This window comes from Mesoplodon mirus (genome assembly GCF_964341445.2).
Source record: "Mesoplodon mirus genome assembly, chromosome: 3".
Taxonomy (NCBI): Eukaryota; Metazoa; Chordata; class Mammalia; order Artiodactyla; family Ziphiidae; genus Mesoplodon; species Mesoplodon mirus.
The window spans coordinates 46,964,957-46,989,018 of NC_138978.1; the positions used below are offsets into that span (position 1 = coordinate 46,964,957).

The 24,062-nt window shown below is 38.2% G+C and overlaps 1 protein-coding gene across 1 annotated transcript in view; it reads left to right on the forward strand.

Moving 5' to 3' along the window:
* ZFYVE9 (zinc finger FYVE-type containing 9) overlaps positions 1 to 24,062 on the forward strand; it is a 190,163-nt gene that overhangs the window by 155,913 nt on the left and 10,188 nt on the right. The window contains exons 14-16 of the mRNA XM_082615903.1: positions 16,221 to 16,371; positions 17,964 to 18,044; positions 20,987 to 21,149. Of these exons, the coding sequence (XP_082472029.1) occupies positions 16,221 to 16,371; positions 17,964 to 18,044; positions 20,987 to 21,149 (395 nt within the window). The remainder of the gene's footprint in view (positions 1 to 16,220; positions 16,372 to 17,963; positions 18,045 to 20,986; positions 21,150 to 24,062) is intronic.

A 24,062-nucleotide genomic window follows, 5' to 3' on the forward strand; every position in this document is an offset into this window, starting at 1 on the left:
GTAGGAGGACATGGAGCTCACTGCCCATCCCCCCCAACAAATACATCACCAATGCATCAACATGTGGAGCAATTCTCACTGAAAACTAACTGGAAACTGCCCTAAAGATTCTTGTACAACCAAGGCTCTAAGACAGATCCACAAAATCGGGTAGGAAGGGAAGAGAAGCGATCAGGTCAACCTGTGTCCCTAGAAGGAGACACAGAAAAGGAGAGGGATTACATAGGCTCAGAGGTCCTCCCTGGGGAGAGAGCTGTTCAAGCCACATATTGGGCACCCTAGCCTTGAGGTCTGACACTGAGAAGAAGAGCACCTTAGCTGCTTTGAAAACCAGTGGGACTAACAGGAGGGTTGTAAGACTCTGATTATGAAGTGCATGCACACACTTGCTACTCCTGAAAAAAGGTGGAGGAAGGAGATTAAAGCTGCATAGAACTCTGGCTGGTTTCCCACAACCACTGCCGCATGCACCCCAGCCTGAGCTGAGTGCCCTTTTCATCCCCAGTTGCTCCATGACACAGTTCCACACTAGGGCAAGGTCTGCTGCAGCCAAGGGGAGTGCATGGTTGTGAGGGACAGAGCCAACGTGGACCCAGAAAGGCATCTGAATGGGGTGGGGGCAGCCATTGCTGGTGTTTATGGAGGCAATGCATCTGAAGCACTCTAGGACTCTGACTGGGACCAGGACTACCATAGCCCGCATTGCAACCCATGCTGAGCACCCACTCCAGCCCTTCTTTCTCTAGTACTGCTCCCCTCTGGAGCAAGGGAACTGGTGCTGCGAGTGGGAGATCACACACTTAGAGGGAACTGAGACAGCTTGGACCTGGCCCTCAGGGATTCTGCTCCAGCAACCTGGGACCTCACTGCACCCCAAATAGGGTGTTGATGGCCACCGAGCAGAGGAGAAGCCCCAGCCCACACCTGGCTCTCTGACTAGCCACTCCACCTCCAACCCCACTTTGTACCAGGGTGATAGCTGCCAACACACCCTGGGGGAAGAGATGGTTTGTGCTTGTGTCAGATCCAGCACTCCCACTGAAGCCACTTGGCACATGCACTGTATAAGGACACTCATACAAGGACAGCCCTTCAAGACCAGAATAGATAACTGTGCCACCTAATTTCATAGAGACAGAGAAAGTTAAGCAAAATGAGAAGACAGAGGAATTTGTTTTAGTTGAAAGAATAAGAGAAAACTCCTGAAAAAACAACTAATGAAACAGAAATAAATAATTTACCAGATCAAGAGTTCAAAGCATTAGTAATAAGAATGCTAACTGAATTAGGGAAAATAATAGATGAACACAGTAAGAATTTTAACAAGGAACTAGAAAATATTTAAAAGAACCAGTCAGAACTGAATAATACTATAACTGAAATGAAAAACGCACTCGAAGGAATTAACAGCAGAGTAGGTGATGTAGAAGAATGCATAAGTGATTTGGAATATAGAATAATGGAAATCCCCCAACCAGAACAGTAAAAGAAAAACAAAATTTTAAAGAGAACAGTTTTAGGGACCTCTAGGACAATATCAAACTTACCAACATTCACATTATAGGGATCCCAGGAGAAGAGAAAGGGTTCAAAATTGTATTTGATAAAATTATGGCTGAAAACTTCCTGAACCTGAAGAAGGAAACATATCCAGGCACAGGAAGCACAGAGGGTCCCAAACAAGATGAACGCAAACAGACCCACACCAAGACATATCATAATTAAAATGGCAAAAGTTAAAGAGAGGATTCTAAAGGCCTTTAGAATTCTGATTTTTCTGCAGATACCTTGCAGGCCAGAAGGGAGTGGTATTATATATTTAAAGTGCTGAAAAGGAAAAACCTGCAACCAAGGATACTCTACAAGCAAGATTATCATTTAGACTTGACAGACAGAAAAACAGCTCAGACAAGCATAAACAATGAGTCCATCAATACTAAACCTACCTAAAAGAAATGTTAAAAGGTCTTTTGTAAGTGGAAGAGACAAGGCTACAACAAGAAGTAAAAAATAAATCTGTAGGAAGGGAAAAATCCACTATTAAAGGCAAATATATAGTAAAGGCTGAGGATCAACCACTTAAATATACAAGTACAAAGATTAAAAGACAAAAAATTATAGAATCAACTATAAAATAAACAGTGAAGGGATAAACATGAAGCTGTAAAATATGACATCAGAAACACAAAATGTAGATTTTTTAGAATTTGTTTGCACTTAAAGGACTATCTGTTTAAAATAAGTAGACATAGTTAAAGATCAACACGTATGAACCCTATGGGAATCACAAGTCAAAAACCTACAATAGATATACAAAAACTATAGAGCAAGGAACACATTCATACCACTAAAGAAAAACCATTAAAACACAAGGGAAGAAACTAAAAGAAGATGAACTGAGAAGACCTACAAAAGCAATCAGAAAACAATTAACAAAATGGTAATAAGTACATATCTATCAATAATCACTTTAAATGTCAATGGATTAAATCCTCCAATCAAAAGACATAGAGTGGGGGCCTCCCTGGTGGCACAGTGGTTGAGAGTCCGCCTGCCGATGCAGGGGATACGGGTTCGTGCCCCGGTCTGGGAGGATCCCATATGCCGCGGAGCGGCTGGGCCCGTGAGCCATGGCCGCTGAGCCTGCGCATCCGGAGCCTGTGCTCCGCAACGGGAGAGGCCACAACAGTGAGAGGCCCGCGTACGAAAAAAAAAAAAAAAAAAAAAAAAAAAAAAAAAAAGACATAGAGTGGCTGATTGGATTAAAAAAACAAGACCTTTCTATATGCTGCTTACAAGAGACTCATGTCAGAGCTAAAGACACACAGACTGAAAGTAAGGGGATGGAAAAAGATATTTCATACAAAAAGATGTTCAACATTAGAGAAATGCACATCAAAACTACAATGTGGTATCACCTCACACTGGTCAGAATGGCCACCATTAAAAAGTCTACAAATAACAAATGCTGGAGAGGGTGTGGAGAAAAGGGAACCCTCCTACACTGTTGGTGGGAATGTAAATTCATGCAGCCACTATGGAAAACAGTATGGAGGTTCCTTAAAAAACTAAAAATAGAGTTGCCATATGATCCAGCAGTCCCATTCCTGGACATATATCCAGAGAAAACTAATCTGAAAAGATACATGCACTCCAGTGTTCACAGCAGCACTATTTACAATAGTCAAGACATGGAAGCAACCTAAATGTCCATCGACAGATGAATGGATAAAGAAGATATGCCCCCCACACACACACACACATATACACACAGTGGAATATTACTCAGTCATAAAGAAGAATGTAATAATGCCATTTGCGGCAACATGGATGGACCTAGAGATTATCATGCTAAGTTGAAGTAAGTCAGAAAGAGAAGGACACATACCATATGATTTCACTTATATGTGGAATCTAAAATATGATACAAATGAACTTATTTTCAAAACAGAAACAGACTCACAGGCATAGAAAACAAACTTAGGTTACCAAAGGGGAAAGGTGGGGGAGGGATAAATTAGGAGTTTGGGATTAGCAGATACAAGTTACTGTATATAGAATAGATAAATGAGGTCCTACCATATAGCACAGGGAACTATATTCAATATCCTGTAATAAATCACAATGGAAAAGAATATGAAAAAGAATATGTATAAGTATAACTGAATCACTTTGCTGAACACCAGAAACTAACACAACATTGTAAATCAACTATACTTCAGTTTTTTAAAAAAGGTATTTCATACAAATGCAAATGATGAAAAAGCAGGGGTAGCAATACTCAAATCAGATAAAACAGTCTTTGAAACAAAATCTATAATAGAAAACAAAGAAGGGCATTATATAATAATAAAGGGACCAATACCAGAAGAGGATATAATACTCATTAACATATGTGCACTTAATACAGGAACATGTAAGTATATAAAGCAAATATTAACAGACCTAAAAGGAGAAATGGACAAATTACAATAATAGTGGGGGACTTTAACACCCCACTTGCATCACTAGATCATTCAGACAGAAAACCAATAAGGGAACAGTAGTCTTAAATGTCACATTAGACCAGTTGGACTTAATAGATATCTACAGGACATTCCATCCGAAAAAAACCCAGAATACACGTTCTCTTCAAGTGCACATGGAGTGTTGACCAGGATTGATCACATGCTAGGCCATAAAACAAGTCTAAGCAACTTTAAGGGGATAGAAATTAATGTCATGCATTTTTTCCAACCACAGCACTATGAAACTAGAAATCAATTACAGAAAGAAGAATGGGAAAAGAACAAACGTGATGACCAAACAACATGCTACTAAAAAAACCAATGTGTCAATGAAGAAATGGAAGGGGAAATAAGAAAATACCTCAAGACAAATGAAAATGGAAATAAAAATGGAACCACAACTTTCCAAAATCTATGGAATGCAGCAGAAGCAGTTCTAAGAGGGAAGTTTATAGTGATATAGATCTTCCTCAAGAAAGAACAAAAACCTCAAATAAACAACCTAACCTACCATCCGAAGCAATTAGAAGAATGAACAAAGCCCAAAGTTAGCAGAAGAAAGTAAATAATAAAGATCAGAGAGGAAGTAAATAAAATAGAGACCAAAAGAACAATAGAAAAGATCAATGAAACCAATGTTTATCTTTTGGAAAGATAAACAAAATTGTTAAACCTTTAGCCAAGGTTGTCAAGAGAAAAGGAAAGAAGAACCAAATGAACAAAATAAGAAATTAAAGAGGAGAAATAAGCAACACCACAGAGATATAAAAAATCATAAGAGAATACTATGAACAGTTATATGCCAAATTGGACATTCTAGAAGAAATGGACATTTTCTAGAAACACAGAACTTTCAAAGACTGAATCAGGAAGAAATAGGCAATTCAAACAGATGATCACTAGTAGTAAAATTGGATTTCTAATAAAACAAACAAACAAACTCTCAGCAAACAAAATTCCAGGATTGGACGGTTTCACAGGGGAACTCTACCAAACATATAAAGAAGAGCAATACCTGTCCTTGTCAACTCTTCCAAAAGACTGAAGAGGAGGAAACACTCCCAGATTTATTTTATGATGCTACCATTACCCTGATACCAAAATCTGAAAAAGACACTACAAAAGAAGAAAATTACAGGCCAATATCTCTGATGAGTATAGATGCAAAACTCCTCAACAAAATATTAGCACCTGAGTACAACAATATATAGAAAGGATCATACACTATGATCAAGTGGGATTTATTCTAGGCATGCACAGATCAATCAATGTGATACACCACATTAACAAAAGGAAGGATAAAAGTCACATGATCATCTCAGTAGACACAAAAAAAGCATTTGACAAAATTCAATGTCCATTCATGATAAAAAAACTCTCATCAAAGTTGGTATAAAGGAAATACACCTCAATATAATAAAGATTATTTATGGTAAACCCATAGCTAATATACTCAATGGTGGAAAGCTGAAAGCTTTTCCTCTAAAATCAGGAACAAGACAAAGGATGCCCACTCTCACCACTTCTATTTAACATAATATTGGAAGTCCTAGCCACAGCAATCAGACAAGAAAAAGAAGGAAGAGGTATCCAAATTGGAAGGCAAGAAGTAAAACTGTCACTGTTTACAGATGACATCATGCTGCATATAGAAAATGCTAAAGTCTCCACCAGAAATCTATTAGAACTGATAAATGAATTCCGTAAAGCTGCAGGATATAAGGTTAATATACAGAAACCTATTGCTTCTCTGTATGCTAATTATGAACTATCAGGAAGATAATGCAAGAAAATAACCCCAATTAAAATTTTATCAAAAAGAATAAAATACCTAGGAATAAATTTAACCAAGGAGGTAAAAGACCAGTACTCTAAAAACCATAAAATATTGATGAAGGGAGTTGAAGATGATACCAAAGAATGGAAAGATATTCCAGGTTCATGGATTAGCAGAATTAATATTGTTAAAATCCATACTACTGAAAGCAATCTACAGATTTAATGCAATCCTTATCAAAATACTCGTGACATTTTTCACCGAACTAGAAGAAATAATCCTAAAATTTATATGGAACCACAAAAGACCCTGAATTGCCAAACCAATCTTGAGAAAAAGGAACAAAGCTAGAGGTATAATACTCTCTGACTTCAGACTGTACTACAAAGCTTTAGTCATCAAAACAGCATGGTACTGGCATGAAAACAGACACAGATCAATGGAACAGAATAGAGAGCCCCCAAGTAAACCCACATACTTATGTTTAATTAACCTACAATGAAGGAGGCATGATATACACTGGAGAAAAGAGAGTCTATTTAATAAGTAGTGCTGGAAAAATTGGGCAGCTACTTGTAAAAGAATGAAATTAGAACATTTTCTCACACCATATACAAAAATAAACTCAAAATGTATTGAAGACCTAAGTGTAAGACCTGAAACCATAAAACTCCTGGAAGAAAACATAGGCTGAACAGTCTTTGACATAAAGTGTAGGAAGATTTTGTTAGATCTGTCTCCTAAGGCAAAAGAAATAAAAGCAAAAATAAATAACTGGGACCTAATTAAATGTAAAATTTTTTTTTTACACCAAAGGAAACCATCAACAAAATGAAAAGGCAACCTCCTGAATAGGAGAAAATATTTGCAAATGATATGACCAATAAGGGGTTAATATCCAAACTATATACATGGTTCACACAACTCAATATCAAAAAAACAACCAACCTGATTTAAAAATGGTCAGAAGGGAATTCCCTGGCAGTCCAGTGGTTAGGAGTCAGTGTTCTCACTGCCGGGGCCCAGGTTTGATCCTTGGTCGTGGAACTAAGATTCTGCAAGCTGCATGGCATGGCCAAAAAAAAAAAAAAAGTCAGAAGACATGAAAATGTCAAAGAAAATATACAGATGGCCAAAGGCACATGAAAAGTTTCTCAACATTTCTCATCATCAGAGAAATGCAAATCAAAACCCCAGTGAGATACCACCTAACACTTGTCAGAATGGCTGTCATCAAAATGTCTATAAGCAGCTATACTACAATAAAAATTAATTTTTTAAAAGGCCTATAAATAACAAACATTGGCAAAGCTGTGGAGAAAGGGGGATCCTAGTACACTGTTAGTGGAAATGTAAATTGGTACAGCTAGTATGGAAAATATTATGGAGATTCCTCAAAAAAGTAAAGATAGAACTGCCATATGATTCAGCAATTCCACTCCTGGGTTTATATTCAAAGAAAACAAAAACAGTAATTTGAAAATATACATGTACCCCAATGTTCATAGCAGCATTATTTACAGTAGCCAAGATATAGAAGCAACCTAAGTGTTCGTCAACAGATGAATGGATAAAGAAGATGTGAAACATAGATATATCTCTTTATCTATCTATCTATCTGTCTATCTATGTAATGGAGTATTACTTGGCCATGAAAAAGAATGAAATTCTGCCATTTACAACAACATGGATGGACTGAGAGGGTATTATGCTTAGTGAAATACGTCAGACAGAGAAAGACAAATACTGTAATGCTATCACTTGTATGTGGAATCTAAAAAATAAAACAAACCAATGAATATAACCAAACAGAAACAGACTCACAGATATAGAGAATAAACTAATGGTTACCAGTGGGAAGAGGGGAGTGGGGAGTGGCAAGATATCGGTAGGGGAGTAAGGAGGTACAAACTACTGTCTATAAAATAAATAAGACTAGAAGGATATATTGTACAGCACAGGGAAATATAGTCACTTTAAATGCAGTATAATCTATAAAAATATTGAATCACTGTTGCACACCTGAAACTAATATTGTAAATCACCTATATACTTCAATTAAAAAATAGTAAAAACACAAATTAACATTATGAGATGTGAGAGAGAGGGATATCATTACAAGTCCTGTAAATAGTAAGAAGACAATAGGGCATATTATGAACACATTTATGCTAATACATGTCCAACTTGGACAAAATGGACAAATTCTTTGAACATCAACTTTCATACCTCTGTCAAGAAAAAATAGGTAGCTGGAATAGCCCTGCGTCCATTGAAAGAGTTGAATTTTTATAAACCTTTTCACAAAGAAAAGCCCAGGTCTAGATATGTTCACTGGTGACTTTTACAAAATGAAGGAAGAAATAACACCAGTTCTATACACTCTTAGAAAATAGATGAGGGGGGAATCTCTTTCGATGAGGCCTTCATTACACTAGTATCAAAACTAGAAAAAAATTTGGAAGAAATGAAAACTGCAGACCTATATCCCTCATAGGTGGTTGCATAAATACATAACAAGTTTTTAGTGTATCCAATTCAGTAATACACAAAATAATAAGGTACTTCATGACTAAATGGGGCTTATTCCAAATATGCTAAATTGGTTTAACATTCAAAAATCAATCTGTAACTCAGCATATTAACAGGATAGAAAGGAAAAACATGTTAAAAGAAAAAACTGCTGCAGAAAAAGCATTTGATGAACCCATATTTCCATTCAATCTCTCTCTCTCTCCCTCCCCCACCCTCTCTCTATATAGATATAATATAGAGATATCTATCTATATATGTATATATATATATATGTATCAGCAGTTTAAAAATAGAAGAGAACTTTTACAATCTAATAAAGAGAATTTATGAAAAACTTAAAATTAATATATCTAACAGTGACTTGATTGATTGGTTCTTCTTTAAGACTGGGAACAAGGAGATGATGTCTACTCTTATTTCTATTTAGCATTCCAGTGGATCTTCTAGCCAATGTAATAAGGCAAGAAAACAAAATTAGAGGAATACAGATGAAAAAAAGAAGTAAGATTGTCTTTATTCACAGATAACATGATTGTCTATGTAGGAAATTCTAAAGAATTTACAGAATAGTATTAGATGTGGTCAATGAATTTATCAGAGTTGCAAAATCATTGTGTAAAAGTCAATTGTGTTTCTGTATACTAACAATCAGAAATTGGAATTTAACAGCAATACAGTAAAACTTCCCTGGTGGCACAGTGGTTAAGAATCTGCCTGCTAATGCAGGGGACATGTGTTCGAGCCCTGGTCCAGGAAGATCCCACATGCCATGGAGCAGCTAAGCCCGTGCACCACAACTACTGAGCCTGTGCTCTAGAGCCTGCAAGCCACAACTACTGAACCCCACAGGCCTATAGCCCGTGCTCCGCAACAAGAGAAGCCACCGCAGTGAGAAGCCCACACACCACAACAAAGAGTAGCCCCCTCTTGCCTCAACTAGAGAAAGCCCATGTGCAGCAACGAAGACCCAATGCAGCCAAAAATAAATAAATAAAAAATTTTAAAAGAACAATACTATTTTCATACACTGAAAACTACAAAACATTGCTAAGAGAAATTGAAAACCCAAATAAGTGAAGAGATATACTATATTTATTAATCAGAAGACTCAATATTGTTAAGATGTCATTTCTCCCAGAATTGATTCATAGCTTCAACACAGTCCCAATCAAAATACCAGCAGGCTGTTTCAAATAGAAATTGAGACACTGATTCTAAAATATATATGGAGATGCAAAAAATCTAGAATAGTTGAGACAACTTTGAAAAAGAACATAATTCAAAGACTTACACTACCTGATGTTAAGGCTTATTTTAAAGGTAGGTTAATCAAGACAGTATTGTTTTGGTATAATATGTATTTCTAGATTGGTGGAACAGAGTAGAGTGATTTCAAGTGCTGTTTATATGGGTATATACACATATCAAAATTCATCAGATTGTACACTTTAAATACTAAATATGTACATTTTGCCAATTATTTTAAATATAACTAAAAAATAACAAAAATTTTCAAGAAATGTAGTGAACATTCAAACTTTCATCATGTCACAGGGGGAATAGAGCCAAAGAGTTAACCTCATGTCAAAGTTTCAAGCAAAAAGGAACAAAATTGTATGAATTCTTTACCCAAAACCAGAGAGAAATAGAGAAATTTATATTGGTTGTGATATAATGCAAGAATCTGTGAAACTGTATATCTATGTAATCCCCGTCTTGTATAATTTAGGCTGAATGGCCTCTTGAGATTCTTTTCCCTGTGTAATTCTAAAATCAGAGTTTTGGTTTATTTTAGTTCAAAGCTACACATATTCTTCAGAGAAATGTGAAGTTACAAAAGCATAATTTTAAAGGTTCATTGTAGCACAAATAAAAACAGATGGCCCTAAAATCTACTTAAGGAATGTTTTATTTTCTGGCCTTCAAGGAATACATTTCCTTTCTCTTAGGGAGGAGGAGCTGATAGTCTTCTTTTCAAAAGAATGAAAGGAGTTGGTGAAAACTGCTCTGGAAAATAGTGCAGAAGGAGGTTCTGTTCCACTGATTATTAGCATAGCTGTTCCCAGTGTTATACATGGAAGACAGTATTTAACCACAGGTTAAATGAAAATATAAGGATCCCCAAGAAGGAGCCCTGGCTGTTCTCCCTCCAGTGTCACTGCATGCCCATTGAGAGGGGTGAGCAGTGGCTTCAGAATGCTGTTTCTAGCCAAACCCCTGGCCTTCCCTATCTCCCAGCACTTACAAGGTCGCTGCCACTTTTGGCTTTGAGACTACCAGCTCTAATCTCATTGTGTTCAAGCACCACAAGAAACCCTGGACTCCTTCGGCATCCCTCATCTCCCACAATTTAATTTCTATCTCCGTACATCCCTCTTTCTGACCCCATATTTCACTCATTTTGAAAAACTCAAGGGCTCAGTCCCTGTAAGTTTTATTTGTCTCTATCAATTTCCTTGGTGAGCTATCTAGTCTCCTGGCCTTAAATACTGTCTCTATACTGATATCTTCCAAATATCTTCCTTCAGCCTGACTCTCTTCCCTGTTTTGTTAGACTTGAGTGTCTTTTTTAAAAATTAATTAATTAATTAACTTTGTTGGCTGTGCCACGTGGCTTGCAGGATCTCAGTTCCCTGACCAGGGATTAAACCCGGGCCACGGCAGTGGAAGCCTGGAATCCTAACCACTAGGCTACCAGGGAACTCCCCGACTTGAGTGTCTTCTTGCCCACTTGACATCTCTACTTACATAGGCATCTCAAGCTTAGCAATTTCAATTCTGACCTCCTGATCTTCCCTCAAAACCTCCTCTTCTTGTAGTCTTCCCTAAGTTAATGGCAGTGCCATCCTTCCAGTTACCAGGCTTAAAACTTTGGAGTCATCTTTAAGGCTTCTTTCATATTCTATGTCCAGTCTGTTAGGAAATTCTTCTGGCTCTACCTTCCAAATATATCTGGAACCCAACCACCCCTCAATCCTTGGGCCAGTCTTGGTCTAAGTTAATCTTGGATTTGTGTAGTGGTCTCCTAACTGGTCTTTTTTTTTTCTTTTTTTTTTTTAAACATCTTTATTGGAGTATAATTGCTTTACAATGGTGTGTTAGTTTCTGCTTTATAACAGAGTGAATCAGCTATACATATACATATATCCCCATATCTCCTCCCTCTTGGCGTCTCCCTCCCACCCTCCCTATCCCACCCCTCTAGGTGGTCACAAAGCACCGAGCTGATCTCCCTGTGCTATGTGGCTGCTTCCCACTAGCTATCTATTTTACATTTGGTAGTGTATATATGTCCATGCCACTCTCTCACTTGGTCCCAGCTTACCCTTCCCACTCCCTGTGTCCTCAAGTCCATTCTCTACATCTGCATCTTTATTCCTGTCCTGCCCTTAGGTTCTTCAGAACCTTTTTGTTTGTTTGTTTTAGATTCCATATATATGTGTTAGCATACAGTATTTGTTTTTCTCTTTCTGACTTACTTCACTTTGTATGACAGACTCTAGGTCCATCCACCTCACTGCAAATAACTCAATTTCATTTCTTTTCATGGCTGAGTAATATTCCATTGTATATATGTGCCACATCTTCTTTATCCATTCATCTGTTGATGGACCCTTAGGTTGCTTCCGTGTCCTGGCTATTGTAAATAGTGCTGCAGTGAACATTGTACATGACTGTTTTTGAATTATGGTTTTCTCAGGGTATATGCCCAGTAGTGGGATTGCTGGGTCATATGGTAGTTCTATTTTTCATTTTTTAAGGAACCTCCATACTGTTCTCCATAGTGGCTGTACCAATTCACATTCCCACCAACAGTGCAAGAGGGTTCCCTTTTCTCCACACCCTCTCCAGCATTTATTGTTTGTAGATTTTTTGATGATGACCATTCTGACTGGTGTGAGGTGATACCTCATTGTAGTTTTGTTTTGTATTTCTCTAATGATTAGTGATGTTGAACATCCTTTCATGTCTAACTGGTCTTCTTATTGGTAGCCTTTCCCCTATCAGTTTATTTTCAACACAGCAGCCCAAGTGATCCTGTTAAAACTAAGTAAAATCATGTCACTCCTCTGCTCAAAATTCTTTGAAGATCTTTCATACCAGTCAGAACTATCACTGAAGCCTTCTATACCATTTGTACTTCTTAGCCCATTACCTGTCTAACCTAACTTCTTATACCTCTCCTTTTTCAGTCACACTGTCCTTAATTAATGTTCCTTGAAACTGCCTGGCTTGCTAACATGCTACAACCACACAGCCATTGCACCAGCTATTCTAAATGCCTGTAAGGCTCTTCCTTACATATTCCCATGGCTTTTCCCTCACTTTTCAGTAAGACCTCTCCTAAGTATCCAATATTAAATCACACTAGCCAGTACTCCTAGTCCTCCTTCATGCTTTATTTTTCTGTATAGCACTTATCAATGTCTAACATTTAAAGTATTTTACTTATTTGTTTTATTTTTTTTCCTCCCCCTCTACACACAAGAATATAAGTTCTATGAGGGAAGATTTGTTTGTTCACACTGAATAAACCAAGTACTAACACAGTGCCTGGTACCCATTAGATGCTCATTGAGTATTTGCTACACAAATGAGTGAAGGTTCATGGTTCATGATATGTAGAGCCATAGGCCTGGAAGGTAGATGCCAGGTTCTAGACACAAGTGAACCCCAGCTAACTGGAAGGACAAATATTTATATCTTCCCTAAATATCTCCAGGGAAGGATATTCCTCCACCTGTCCCATTGTTATTCATTTCGGTGTTCCTTTCTCAGTTCTGTTTCTCTTCCTTTACTCATGCTTTTCTCTTTATCCAAAGTGTTCTTCCTCTGTACCTGATTTCAAAACCAATTCAAATGTTAAAGCTTTTAGGAAACCTTCCTAGAATTCTCCATTTTCCAGACAGTGTCACTCCTTCTTTCCTCTGTTCCCATCTTGTTTTTTGGGGGGGCCACCTGTTCAGATTATTCTAAGCTGTAATGATTTCTGTTTCCTCTAAGTTTGTATAATATATTAATATTTGTACATCTTTTACATTCTTTTTTAAAGTTTCTTTCTTTCTTTTTTTTTTTTTCCCACCGTGAGGCTTGCAGGATCTTAGTTCTCCGACCAGGGATCGAACCTGGGCCCCGACAGTGAAAGCGTCAAGTCCTAACCACTAAAGCACCAGGAAATTCCCCTAGAACTATATTTTTTTAATTGGTTTTTGTGATTGTGTATATCACAAAACACAGGAAAATAAAGCTTATGTACTGCTTCACTTGGTATGTTAAAATGGTCCTTTTGATATAAGACCGAAGTAGAATTAATTTAGCTCAGTGCCTGGCTCATGGTTGGCACTTCATAGATGTTATCAATTTTGCACATACTGTTGTTACAGAAGTTGCTTCCTGCCTTTTATCAGTATGTCATTGTCACGAATTTGTGAGCACTTAGGAAGGTCTGAATCCCATTATCTCATACGATGTACTCAATTGAATTATTTGCTGCTGACTTGAAGGTTGCTTTACAATTTTATAAGCAGTCTGGAGGAGATGAGCATACAAATTTTACTTAACAAACACTTGAGCTTATTATGCTCTTGGTGCTGTTCTAAGCACTTTATTAATATTAATATGTTTAGTACTCATCACGTGAAATAGTTACTTTTTAAATTTTATTTTTATGTATTTATTTTTGGCTGCATTTGGATCTTCGTGGCTGCATGTGGGCTTTCTCTAGTTGTGGCGGGCAGGGGCTACTCTTCGTTGTGGTGCACGAGCTTCTCATTGTGGTGGTTTCTCGCGTTGCAAAGCACGGGCTCTAGGCGCTCAGGCTCAGTAGTTGTGGCTCATGGGCTCTAGAACACAGGCTCAGTAGTTGTGGTGCACGGGCTTAGTTGCTCCGTGGCATGTGGGATCTTCCCAGACCAGGGCTCGAACCCATGTTGGTGGAATTTTTTTTTTTTTACATTTTTATTGGAGTATAATTGCTTTACAATGGTGTGTTAATTTTTGCTTTATAACAAAGTGAATCAGTTATACATATACATCTGTTCCCATATCCCTTCCCTCTTGCATCTCCCTCCCTCCCACCCTCCCTATCCCACCCCTCCAGGTGGTCACAAAGCACCGAGCTGATCTCCCTGTGCTATGCGGCTGCTTCCCACTAGCTATCTACCTTACTTTTGGTAGTGTATATATGTCCATGCCTCTCTCTCTCTTTGTCACAGCTTACCCTTCCCCCTCCCCATATCCTCAAATCCATTCTCAAGTAGGTCTGTGTCTTTATTCCTGTTTTACCCCTAGGTTCTTCATGACATTTTTTTTCTTAAATTCCATATATATGTGTTAGCATATGGTATTTGTCTTTCTCTTTCTGACTTACTTCACTCCGTATGACAGACTCTAGGTCTATCCTGTTAGTGGAAATTTTAAATGGTTCATCCATGGTGAAAAACATTTTGGCAGCTCCTCAAAAAGTTAAACATAGAATTACCATATGACCCTGTAATTCTACCGCTAGTATATATTCCGAAGCATTGAAAACAGGTCCTCATAACGAGCACATGTACACACATTTTCATAGTAGCACTATTCACAGTAGCCAAAAGGCCGACATAGCCCAAACATTCATGGATGGATGGTTAAATTGTGGTGTAGATGCACAATGAAATATTCTTCAGCCATAAAAGGGAATGAAGTATTGATATATGCTATACCATGGGTGAGCTCCCAAAACATTATGCTAAGTGAAAGAAGCCAGACACAGTAGTCACGTATTACGTGGCTCCATTTATATGAAATATCCAGAATACAGACAGAATGCAGATTGGTGGTTGGAGGGGGGAATGGGAAGAACCTGGTTAATGAGTAAGGGATTTTACTTTGGAATGAATGATGGAAGTGTTTTGGAACTAGGTAAGGGTGTTGGTTGAAGAACGTTGTGAATGTACTAAATGCCACTGAGTTGTTCACTTTAAAATGGTTAATTTTATGTCATGAATTTCATTTCAATACATTTTTTTGAGTGTAGTGATACAAGAATATAAAAGGTATCAGAACACTCATCTGATGTTTTTCACACTGCAGTTTATAATGTAAGAAGAAGAGGGGAGTAAAAGAAAATAAAAGTTTTAAACTAGAGTTTTCAAAAGATCAAAGCCATTTAAAAAGATTGAATTAGAAAGTTTAACAAATGATGACATGAAGGAAAAAATGGGAATAAAAACAAACGAATAAAGTATCATTAGCCTATTTCAACGAGAACCCAGATTTTAGCATCAAGATGGTATAAGCTCAGATATATTTACTAGATACAAAGTGGTGGCTGATGAGTTTTTCCAGGTTAGGTTCAGAATTATCACCTTAAATCTCTTTATAAGAACAAAGCAAAATATTAGTAAGTGATTTCATTGAAGATATCAAACATAAGTTAATAAAACTAAGAAATAATGGAGTTCATATATTTGTAGAGGAAAGCACTCCTTTGTATGGATGTAGAAAAAGAAGGCAAGATAGACTTAAATATGGGACATTCTTTTGACTTAGAATTTCAGTGTATATATATTCTCAGAGAATCCAGTGGATAGGAGAAACTATTTTAATAGCTAAACTAATTTTAGTTACTTGCGTTTAGTGCAGCAATAAAAAGACAGAAAATGAATGCAAAATGTCATGTGTTTGGGTTGTAATATAAATCACCTATGAACTATAGAGAGAATTCAAGTATGTGAATTTTTACTAATAGTGACTGATTTTTCACTTTGTTTTCATTATTTGGTAGCTCCTTTGTCACTTTAATTAAATAATAATATTCTCTTTTGTCTTTGAGAAGTTGTGGAGTTGTGCTATGTCAGACACACCAAAAAATGCCCATTCTTGGCAGAATAAGAAAGTTAGCCTTTCTTTGACTGCAGATGATGAAAGCCATGAACAAGTCCAATGAGCATGTCCTGGCAGGAGGTGCCTGCTTCAATGAGAAGGCAGACTCTCATCTCGTGTGTGTCCAGAATGATGATGGCAACTATCAGACCCAGGCTATCAGTATTCACAATCAACCCAGAAAGGGTGAGTGTTTGAGCTGATTGAGGTTATAAGAATGGAAGATTGTACTGGAACTGGAGAGTTGGATATCTCAGCCCCATAACACTCACTGTCAGAATAGGTGACCACAGTTTGATTAAATTAACCTTTCGAAGCTTATTCTTTTTTTTTTTTTTTTTTTTGCGCAACGCGGGCCTCTCACTGCTGTGGCCTCTCCTATTGAGGGACACAGGCTCCAGTCGCGCAGGCTCAGCGGCCATGGCTCACGGGCCCAGCCGCTCGCGGCATGTGGGATCTTCCTGGACCGGGGCACGAACCCACGTCCCCTGCATCGGCAGGCATACTCTCAACCACTGCACCACCAGGGAAGCCCCTTCAGTATATTTTTTAAATCAGTTGTTTAGTAAAGGCATAAAAGGTACTGAGCACATGTATATTCAAATATAATATCTAAAATAGGTTGGTGATAAATCCACTATGCTCCCTATTAGTCAAACTATATCTATAATATTTGAATAAGTTCTGGATATCATTAACATAATTGGTGATAAAACTAGAAGGTCTTCAGAGGATGATTCAAGGCCTGTGAGAAGTTTAGAAACTAGGTCAAGGGAAGACCTCTTGAATAAAGTATAAATGTTTAACCTGGAAAAGTACAGGTTGAAAGAGGGTGAAAAATAGCTATCTCTATTTTTAAGGTTTTCTATTATGTGGAAACAATATTCAACTTACCCTCTATAGCTACAGAAGACCAAAACCAGCACCAGTGGGTGAAAGCTACAAGGATCTAGATTTGGGCTCAATTTGAGAGCACACTCTGTAACACTGAGAGCTATCCAGAAATAGAAATGGTTGCCTTGTGCTTTGTGGACTCTCTGTCACTAGGAGTCTCTGACAAAGGCTGGATCACCTACCCATTAGAGATACTGTAGGGCCAATGGGTAGGAAGGTGGAATAGCTCAGTCCAGTTTAAGATGTGGAGAAATAAAAAGTGTAGTGCAGTTTTCATAAAGCTAAATGTAATTAAATATCCTTTCTTTCATGAAGAGGTGTTTGTCTTTTAAATAGGTGTTTGTTTTTTTAATAGCTCCACTTGGTAAATAAAATAGTTGGCAACCATATCTCCATATTCAAAATATATTTGATCTAAAAAAAGCAATGAATTAGATCAGGGGTCAGCAAACTTTTCCTGTGAATATGATAAATATTTTAGGCTTTGCAGGCCTGTGGTCTTTGTCGCCAACACTCTGGCATCATACTTCAAAAACAGCCATAGACAATATGTAAATGAATGGATATGGCTGTGTTCAAATAAAATTTTGTTTACAAAAACAAGCTGCAGACCAAGCCCTAGCCTTGACCACTAAGATTTCTTTGCTTCTTGATTGAAGGAAGCACAAAACAGAATGGGAGAGTATATCTTAAAACCTCATTCTCTAAGCTATCATTAGTATTTGAATTATTGGTTACTTGTATATTGTGGTGTATAGAGTTGGTGTTTTTTGTTTTCTGTATGATGATGGTTGGAGTCCCCAACTACCAAAGATTTCATTATTATTTTCAACCCCTCCAACTCAGAGTCTTTCTTCACTAAACTATTTCTATTGCTATTTTAGTGACTGGTGCCAGTTTCTTTGTGTTCAGTGGCGCTCTGAAATCCTCTTCAGGATATCTTGCCAAGTCCAGTATTGTGGAAGGTAAAGAATGAGTTATTTACTGCATGTACATTAGTTCAGTCCTAACTGTACAACTGAAAAACAAGGGACATTAAAGGAAGCCTTGACACTTTTGCCATAGACTTTTTTTTTCTTTTTTGCATTGTCGTCTAATTCCAGCTAGTCTCATTTATGCTACCTGTCAGTTCTAAACAAATGAATTAATCTGAATACTTTCTTTTTTTTAATAAATGTATGTATGTATGTATGTGTGTGTGTGTGTGTGTGTGTGTGTATTTATTTATTTATGGCTGCATTGGGTCTTCGTTGCTGCATGTGGGCTTTCTCTAGTTGTGGCGAGCAGGAGCTACTCTTCCTTGCGGTGCGCGGGCTTCTCATTGCAGTGGCTTCTGTTGTTGCGGAGCACAAGGCTCTAGGCACGTGGGCTTCAGTAGTTGTGGTTCGTGAGCTCTAGAGCACAGGCTCAGTAGTTGTGGCACAGGGCTTAGTTGCTCCATGGCATGTGGTATCTTCCCGGACCAGGGCTTGAACCCGTGTCCCCTGCGTTGGCAGGCAGACTCCCAACCACTGCGCCACCAGGGAGGTCCTGCCATAGACTTCTGACTCCTATTATTTATTCAATAGCATCTCACTCTACAGCTAATTAAAACTGTCATAAGGTTGCCTAGCTCTCCAAAGAAGGGAGTAAGTGGTAGAGATATCATGGGACACTGACATAAAAGTTAAGAGATGGCTTTTCAGAGCTCTGGAATAAGGTACCCAAAGGGTCATAGTCTGAATTCAGATATATCACTGGGTGTGAATCTGTAAATATATAGATGAAGTTCAGCCCCAATTACCCACAAGAATGCTGCAATCATCATTTGGTGTACAGAATGGGATTCATTTGCTGCTGGTTTGCTATAATTGATGTGACACATATTCTGACAATAGTTAATTAAATGAAATTTAATGAAAGGCTAATGAGCATATTGTTTATTTTCTTTACGTGATTTTTGTAATTTATTTTATTGAAGTTTAGTTGATTTACAATGTATTAATTTCTGTTGTATAGCAAAGTGATTCAGATATAATATATATACACACACACATACATACACATTCTTTTTTCATATTCTTTTCCATTATGGTTTATCACAGGATATTTATTTTCTTTGTCAACTATTCTTCACTGTTTTTTGATCTAGTTAACTCTCGTTGTATAACAAATTAAACCAGAATTTAATGGCTCAAAACAACTATTTTATCATGCTTACTGATTCCTCTGGGTCTGCCCTTGACAGGGCAATGCAGGGTTGGCTTGACCCTGCTCAGTGATGTCTGGGGCCTCAGTTGGGATGGCTTGAAGGTTGGTGGTTACTTGATGGCCGGGAGCTAGAATTATCTGAAAGTTTTTTGACTCACAAGTCTGGGGCCTGTGCTGGGATGATTTAAAGACTAGGAGTAATGACCAGAGTCCTTATCATTGGACTCCTTAGCATACAGCCTTGGGATAGTTGGACTTATTACATGGTGGCTTAGAACTCCCAAGCACAAGTGCTCCAGCACAAGGCAGCAGCCGCACTGGTTTTTATGACCCAGTCTTGAAAGTCACACGGTGTCATTTCCACCATCCTCTAATGTTGGAAGTGGTCATAAGCCTGCTCAAGGGGAGAGAAGTTAGACTCCATTTCTTGATGGGGAAATGGAAAGGTAGCATTGTAGAAAAGCGTGTGAGATGGGACACATAGCGGTCGTCTTTGGAAAATATAGTCTGCACACACAGTGACAGGTTTTCATTTCCACAGTAGCTCACTCCAGCACCCTAAGAGCAGTTTTTCCTGAGGATAGATTCCATTGTGTTAACTGAAATACATAGATAATCTTATGTGTGTTAAAAGAGATTGACTTTGATCTCCTCTATTGGTAAACTTAACAAAACAGCAAGTGAAGAGCAAAGTATGCTATTATACTACATAGCAGAAACACCCTATTAAGAAATTAAGAAATCTAGGAGCTAAGCAGTTCTTTGGTCTTAAATGACTAATTAATGCCTATGTGATCAAATATTGACTACCTTTGAAATTATGTCTTTACAAGGTGATTAAAAAGCACCCCTTCAGTGTTGTCAAAATAATAAATTGAACTGACACAGATTCTTACAAATGCAAAACAATGTATTTAAAAGTTGTATTTATGTCTTTGGCTTGGGAATTTCTTAGGCCTTACACTTCACTGTGTGTGTGTGTGTCAGTAGAGTAATTAGCTGCCTATTTATGAAATTTTTATTGAAGCTCTTTAGAAATTATCTTAGCTGAGAAAATTTTGTGTCAGTGAAGCAGGGTAATTGCTCAGCATGTGACAACTTTCTCCCTTATTTCAGTATTTGCCTTTGACTCAGGTAGGTAGCAGCCCCAAAATAGTTATCATCTGTTGGCTACATGGTAGCCCATATAAACCACACGTGGTAGGTTTGCCTTATTGCTAGTCAATAAATGGATTTATTCCCCATCCCACTGCTGTTGTTTATTCAGTGATTTATTTAACAAACACTTACTGGCTTTCACTGTATGCAGTCATAGTAAGGCGAGAGATGCAAACGAATAAATATGATCAGAGCATGATAGATGCATCAGTGGAAACACGAACAAAATCCTCTGTGTGTCCAAAAAAGGGACGTGACCATGTGTAAGTTTTCCCTTTGAGCAGTCTCAGGACAAACTTTGTTGTGCCTGAAGTGAAATCAACAGGCAGGTGTTTTAAGCAGAATCCATCTTGGCATTTGCTCCTCATAACACTTTCAATGAGTAAGAGGTTCAGCTCAAAGAACAAAACCTCTTTGTATCTGTCAGCTTCAGAGAACAGAACAGAGTTTTACATTTAATCCTAGAGGGATTTGCTAGATGCCAGGTACAGGGTTTCACTTGCCCTTCTACCTGGCTTTGCATTGTTTCCATCTGTATTGTCTTGGTGCTGATTCTCAGATGGCGTTATGGTCCAGATCACTGCAGAGAACATGGATGCCTTGAGGCAGGCGCTGCGGGAGATGAAGGACTTCACCGTCACCTGTGGCAAGGCAGATGCCGAGGATCCCCAGGAGCACATCCACATCCAGTGGGTGGATGACGACAAGAATGTCAACAAGGGGTAAATGCGGCGACCTTCCCCCCTTGTGGCATTTCGTTATGGGCTAGGCTCTGGGTTTTGTCTATACTGGTGTTTTATAACTTTACTGAAAGCCCTGCCTAAGAAGAAAGGACTGCTTTGTATCATAACATGGAATTTTAAATTTCTGGTTTCTTGGCTTAATTTCTGAAGGAGTTTCTGTGCATATTTTTGAAGGGAGGAGGAAGGAAGGAGTTGATAAAACAAAACAATCCCTTTAAAGTTTTTGAGATAATAGTAAAACCTAAGCCTTTTTTTGGTTTACAAGACTGTTTTGCTCATTTTGTTTCATTTAACAACTAGTATTGTTATTTCTATATTACAGATGAGTAAATAAACACCAAAAGGATAAATGACTCCATAAAGCTAGGAAGTGGCAGGGCTAGGACTGAAAACCACCTCCTTGGGCTTCAAATCCTATACTCTTCTCTAGTACATGGCAACTCTATTCTGATGGTTTAAGCCCAGACCTTAGGGTCATCTTTGACGCTTTTGTCTCACACCCTACACCTAGTCCAACAGTAAATCCTGTTAGCTTTACTTTAAAATACTTCCAGAATTGTACTACTTCTCACTACCCATGCTGCCATCATTTGGTCTGCATTATTGCAGTCACCTCCTAATTGGTTTCATTATTTCTAGTCGTGGCCTCCTCCTTTCCCCCAGCCTAATTAATTTCCAGTACAGCACCCAGAGCATTGTCACTTCTTTGCTCAAAACCCACCACTGGCTTCCAGTGTCATTCAGGGTAAAAGCCAAAGTCTTTTACGACATACAAGGCCTTACACAATCCCTCCATCCACTTCTCAGAAGCAACACGTGGCTTCTTGCTTGAATACATCAGCTGTGCTTCTGCCCTCAGACCTTTGCACCTTCTGTTTTCTCAACTTATACCCTGTTCCTATATAGCCATGAGTTACTCCCTCCCTGCTTCAAGTTTTTTCTAAAATGTCACTTTCTCAATAAGGCCTTCCCTGGCCAGCCTACTACATTATAAGCCTCTCATACACATTTCTTCCCTCCCCTGAATTATATTTAAGGGCACATATAACTCTCTAACATATATTGTTATTTATTTATTTTATTATATTGCCCCTGGGATGTAAGCTCCATGAGGGCAGAAATATTTGCTGGTTTATTTACTTCTGTGTCACCAGCACCTAAAACACTGTCCAGCACCAAGCAGTTCTTTTTTAAAATTATTATTTATTTATTTTTGGCTGCGTTGGGTCTTCGTTGCTGCGTGCAGGCTTTCTTTAGTTGTGGAGAACAGGGGCCACTCTTCGCTGCCATGTGCGGGCTTTTCATTGCAGTGGCTTCTCTTGTTGCGGAGCATGGGCTCTAGGCGCAGGCTTCAGTAGTTGTGGTACTCGGGCTCAACAGTTGTGGCTCGCAGGCTCTAGAGCGCAGGCTTAGTAGCTCCGCGGCATGTGGGATCTTCCCAGACCAGGGTTCAAACCCACGTTCCCTGTATTGGCAGGCGGATTCCCAACCACTGCGTCACCAGGGAAGTCCCCCAAGTAGGTTCTTTAAAAAACTGATTAATTGAATAAATATGTCATACTTCATTGTATTAAGCTTTCTCCCATTCATCCTTCAAGCAATAACTCTATGTGTGGGCTTCTGAAAATACAAAAATGAAGTCCATGTGGTCCTTGCTGACAGGTGACTTAGTCTGATTTTGAAGATAGTTATAAATAAGTCCACCAAAGTTCAGAAGACGCTATAGAAAACTCTATAGGAAACAGTGAAGATAAAAAAGAAATGAGGAACTCGGTAGAGGTGGTCGGGCAGTATTCAGGAACGACTTCCTAGAGGAATGGCTGCTGCTTGAGCTGAGTCTGGTAAGATGAGTAGACATTTGCTGCATAGCTGTGGCAGAGTGGGCATTCCAGTCTGAGGGACTAGCAGAAGCAAAGGCAGGTAGAGGGCATTTACAACATGGCATACAAGATTTTTTTTAAATGGTTTTAAAACCTTTGTTATTGAACAAAAGGAAGCAATTTCTAAATCAATGAGTGTGTTTGCCTACCTTACAAATTACCTTTTATCTTCCCATACTTCGTGGAAAATTTAATTTCAAAATCAATTTGTGTTTAATTCTCTATTATATTTGGTTATTAGGTTGATAGTGTGAACTGATGAACAAGTGTCTATATTATCTATCACAACAAATTCCATGGTTATTAGGACAAAAAGGTTGATAAACTGAAAATCTGATGCCTTAAGGTGTTGGTAGCTAACAACAAGTAGGTTGCCCTTTCCTACAACACATGCCAGTGGCAGCATCTGAGAAAAAAGGACAAGAACTAGTCAGGGAAGACTCTTGAACCCAGGAGTTTAGTTTGTAGTGTGTAGACTGAATGTTTTCCAGTTTGTTCCACAGTGTCAGGATATCCTTTCTCAAAAGAGTGTTAATCAACTGAGGCTGCTCTATTTTTGACATTGTCTGATGAGTTAGAAGTTAAACTTAACAGTGGTTAAATAATTTTAATTCAGTCAAATGAAGCAAATCCCAATTTAGGTTAAATTTGACCTTTTGTACATAGAGATTCAAAAACATAAACAGGTTTGAAAATTGTTAGGAAAAGTTTGGAATCTTTGCAAAAATTATTTGGAATCCTCATTGGAATGAGTATATATCTCCACATATTTATACTTGCTATATTTTGGAGAGGGCATGACCATAAAATGTGGCCTTTCTATTCAGGAATCTAGAAGTGATAATGTAACACTGAAGGGAGTTTGTTGTGATGGATAATATAGATACATGTTCCTCATTTCACACCAGCACTGTCATAATTAACATACTTGGTCAAATAATTCCTGTAATCAGTAAACACTTACTAACCACCTACATTCCAAGCAGTGTGTCAGACATGGAAACGTAGCACA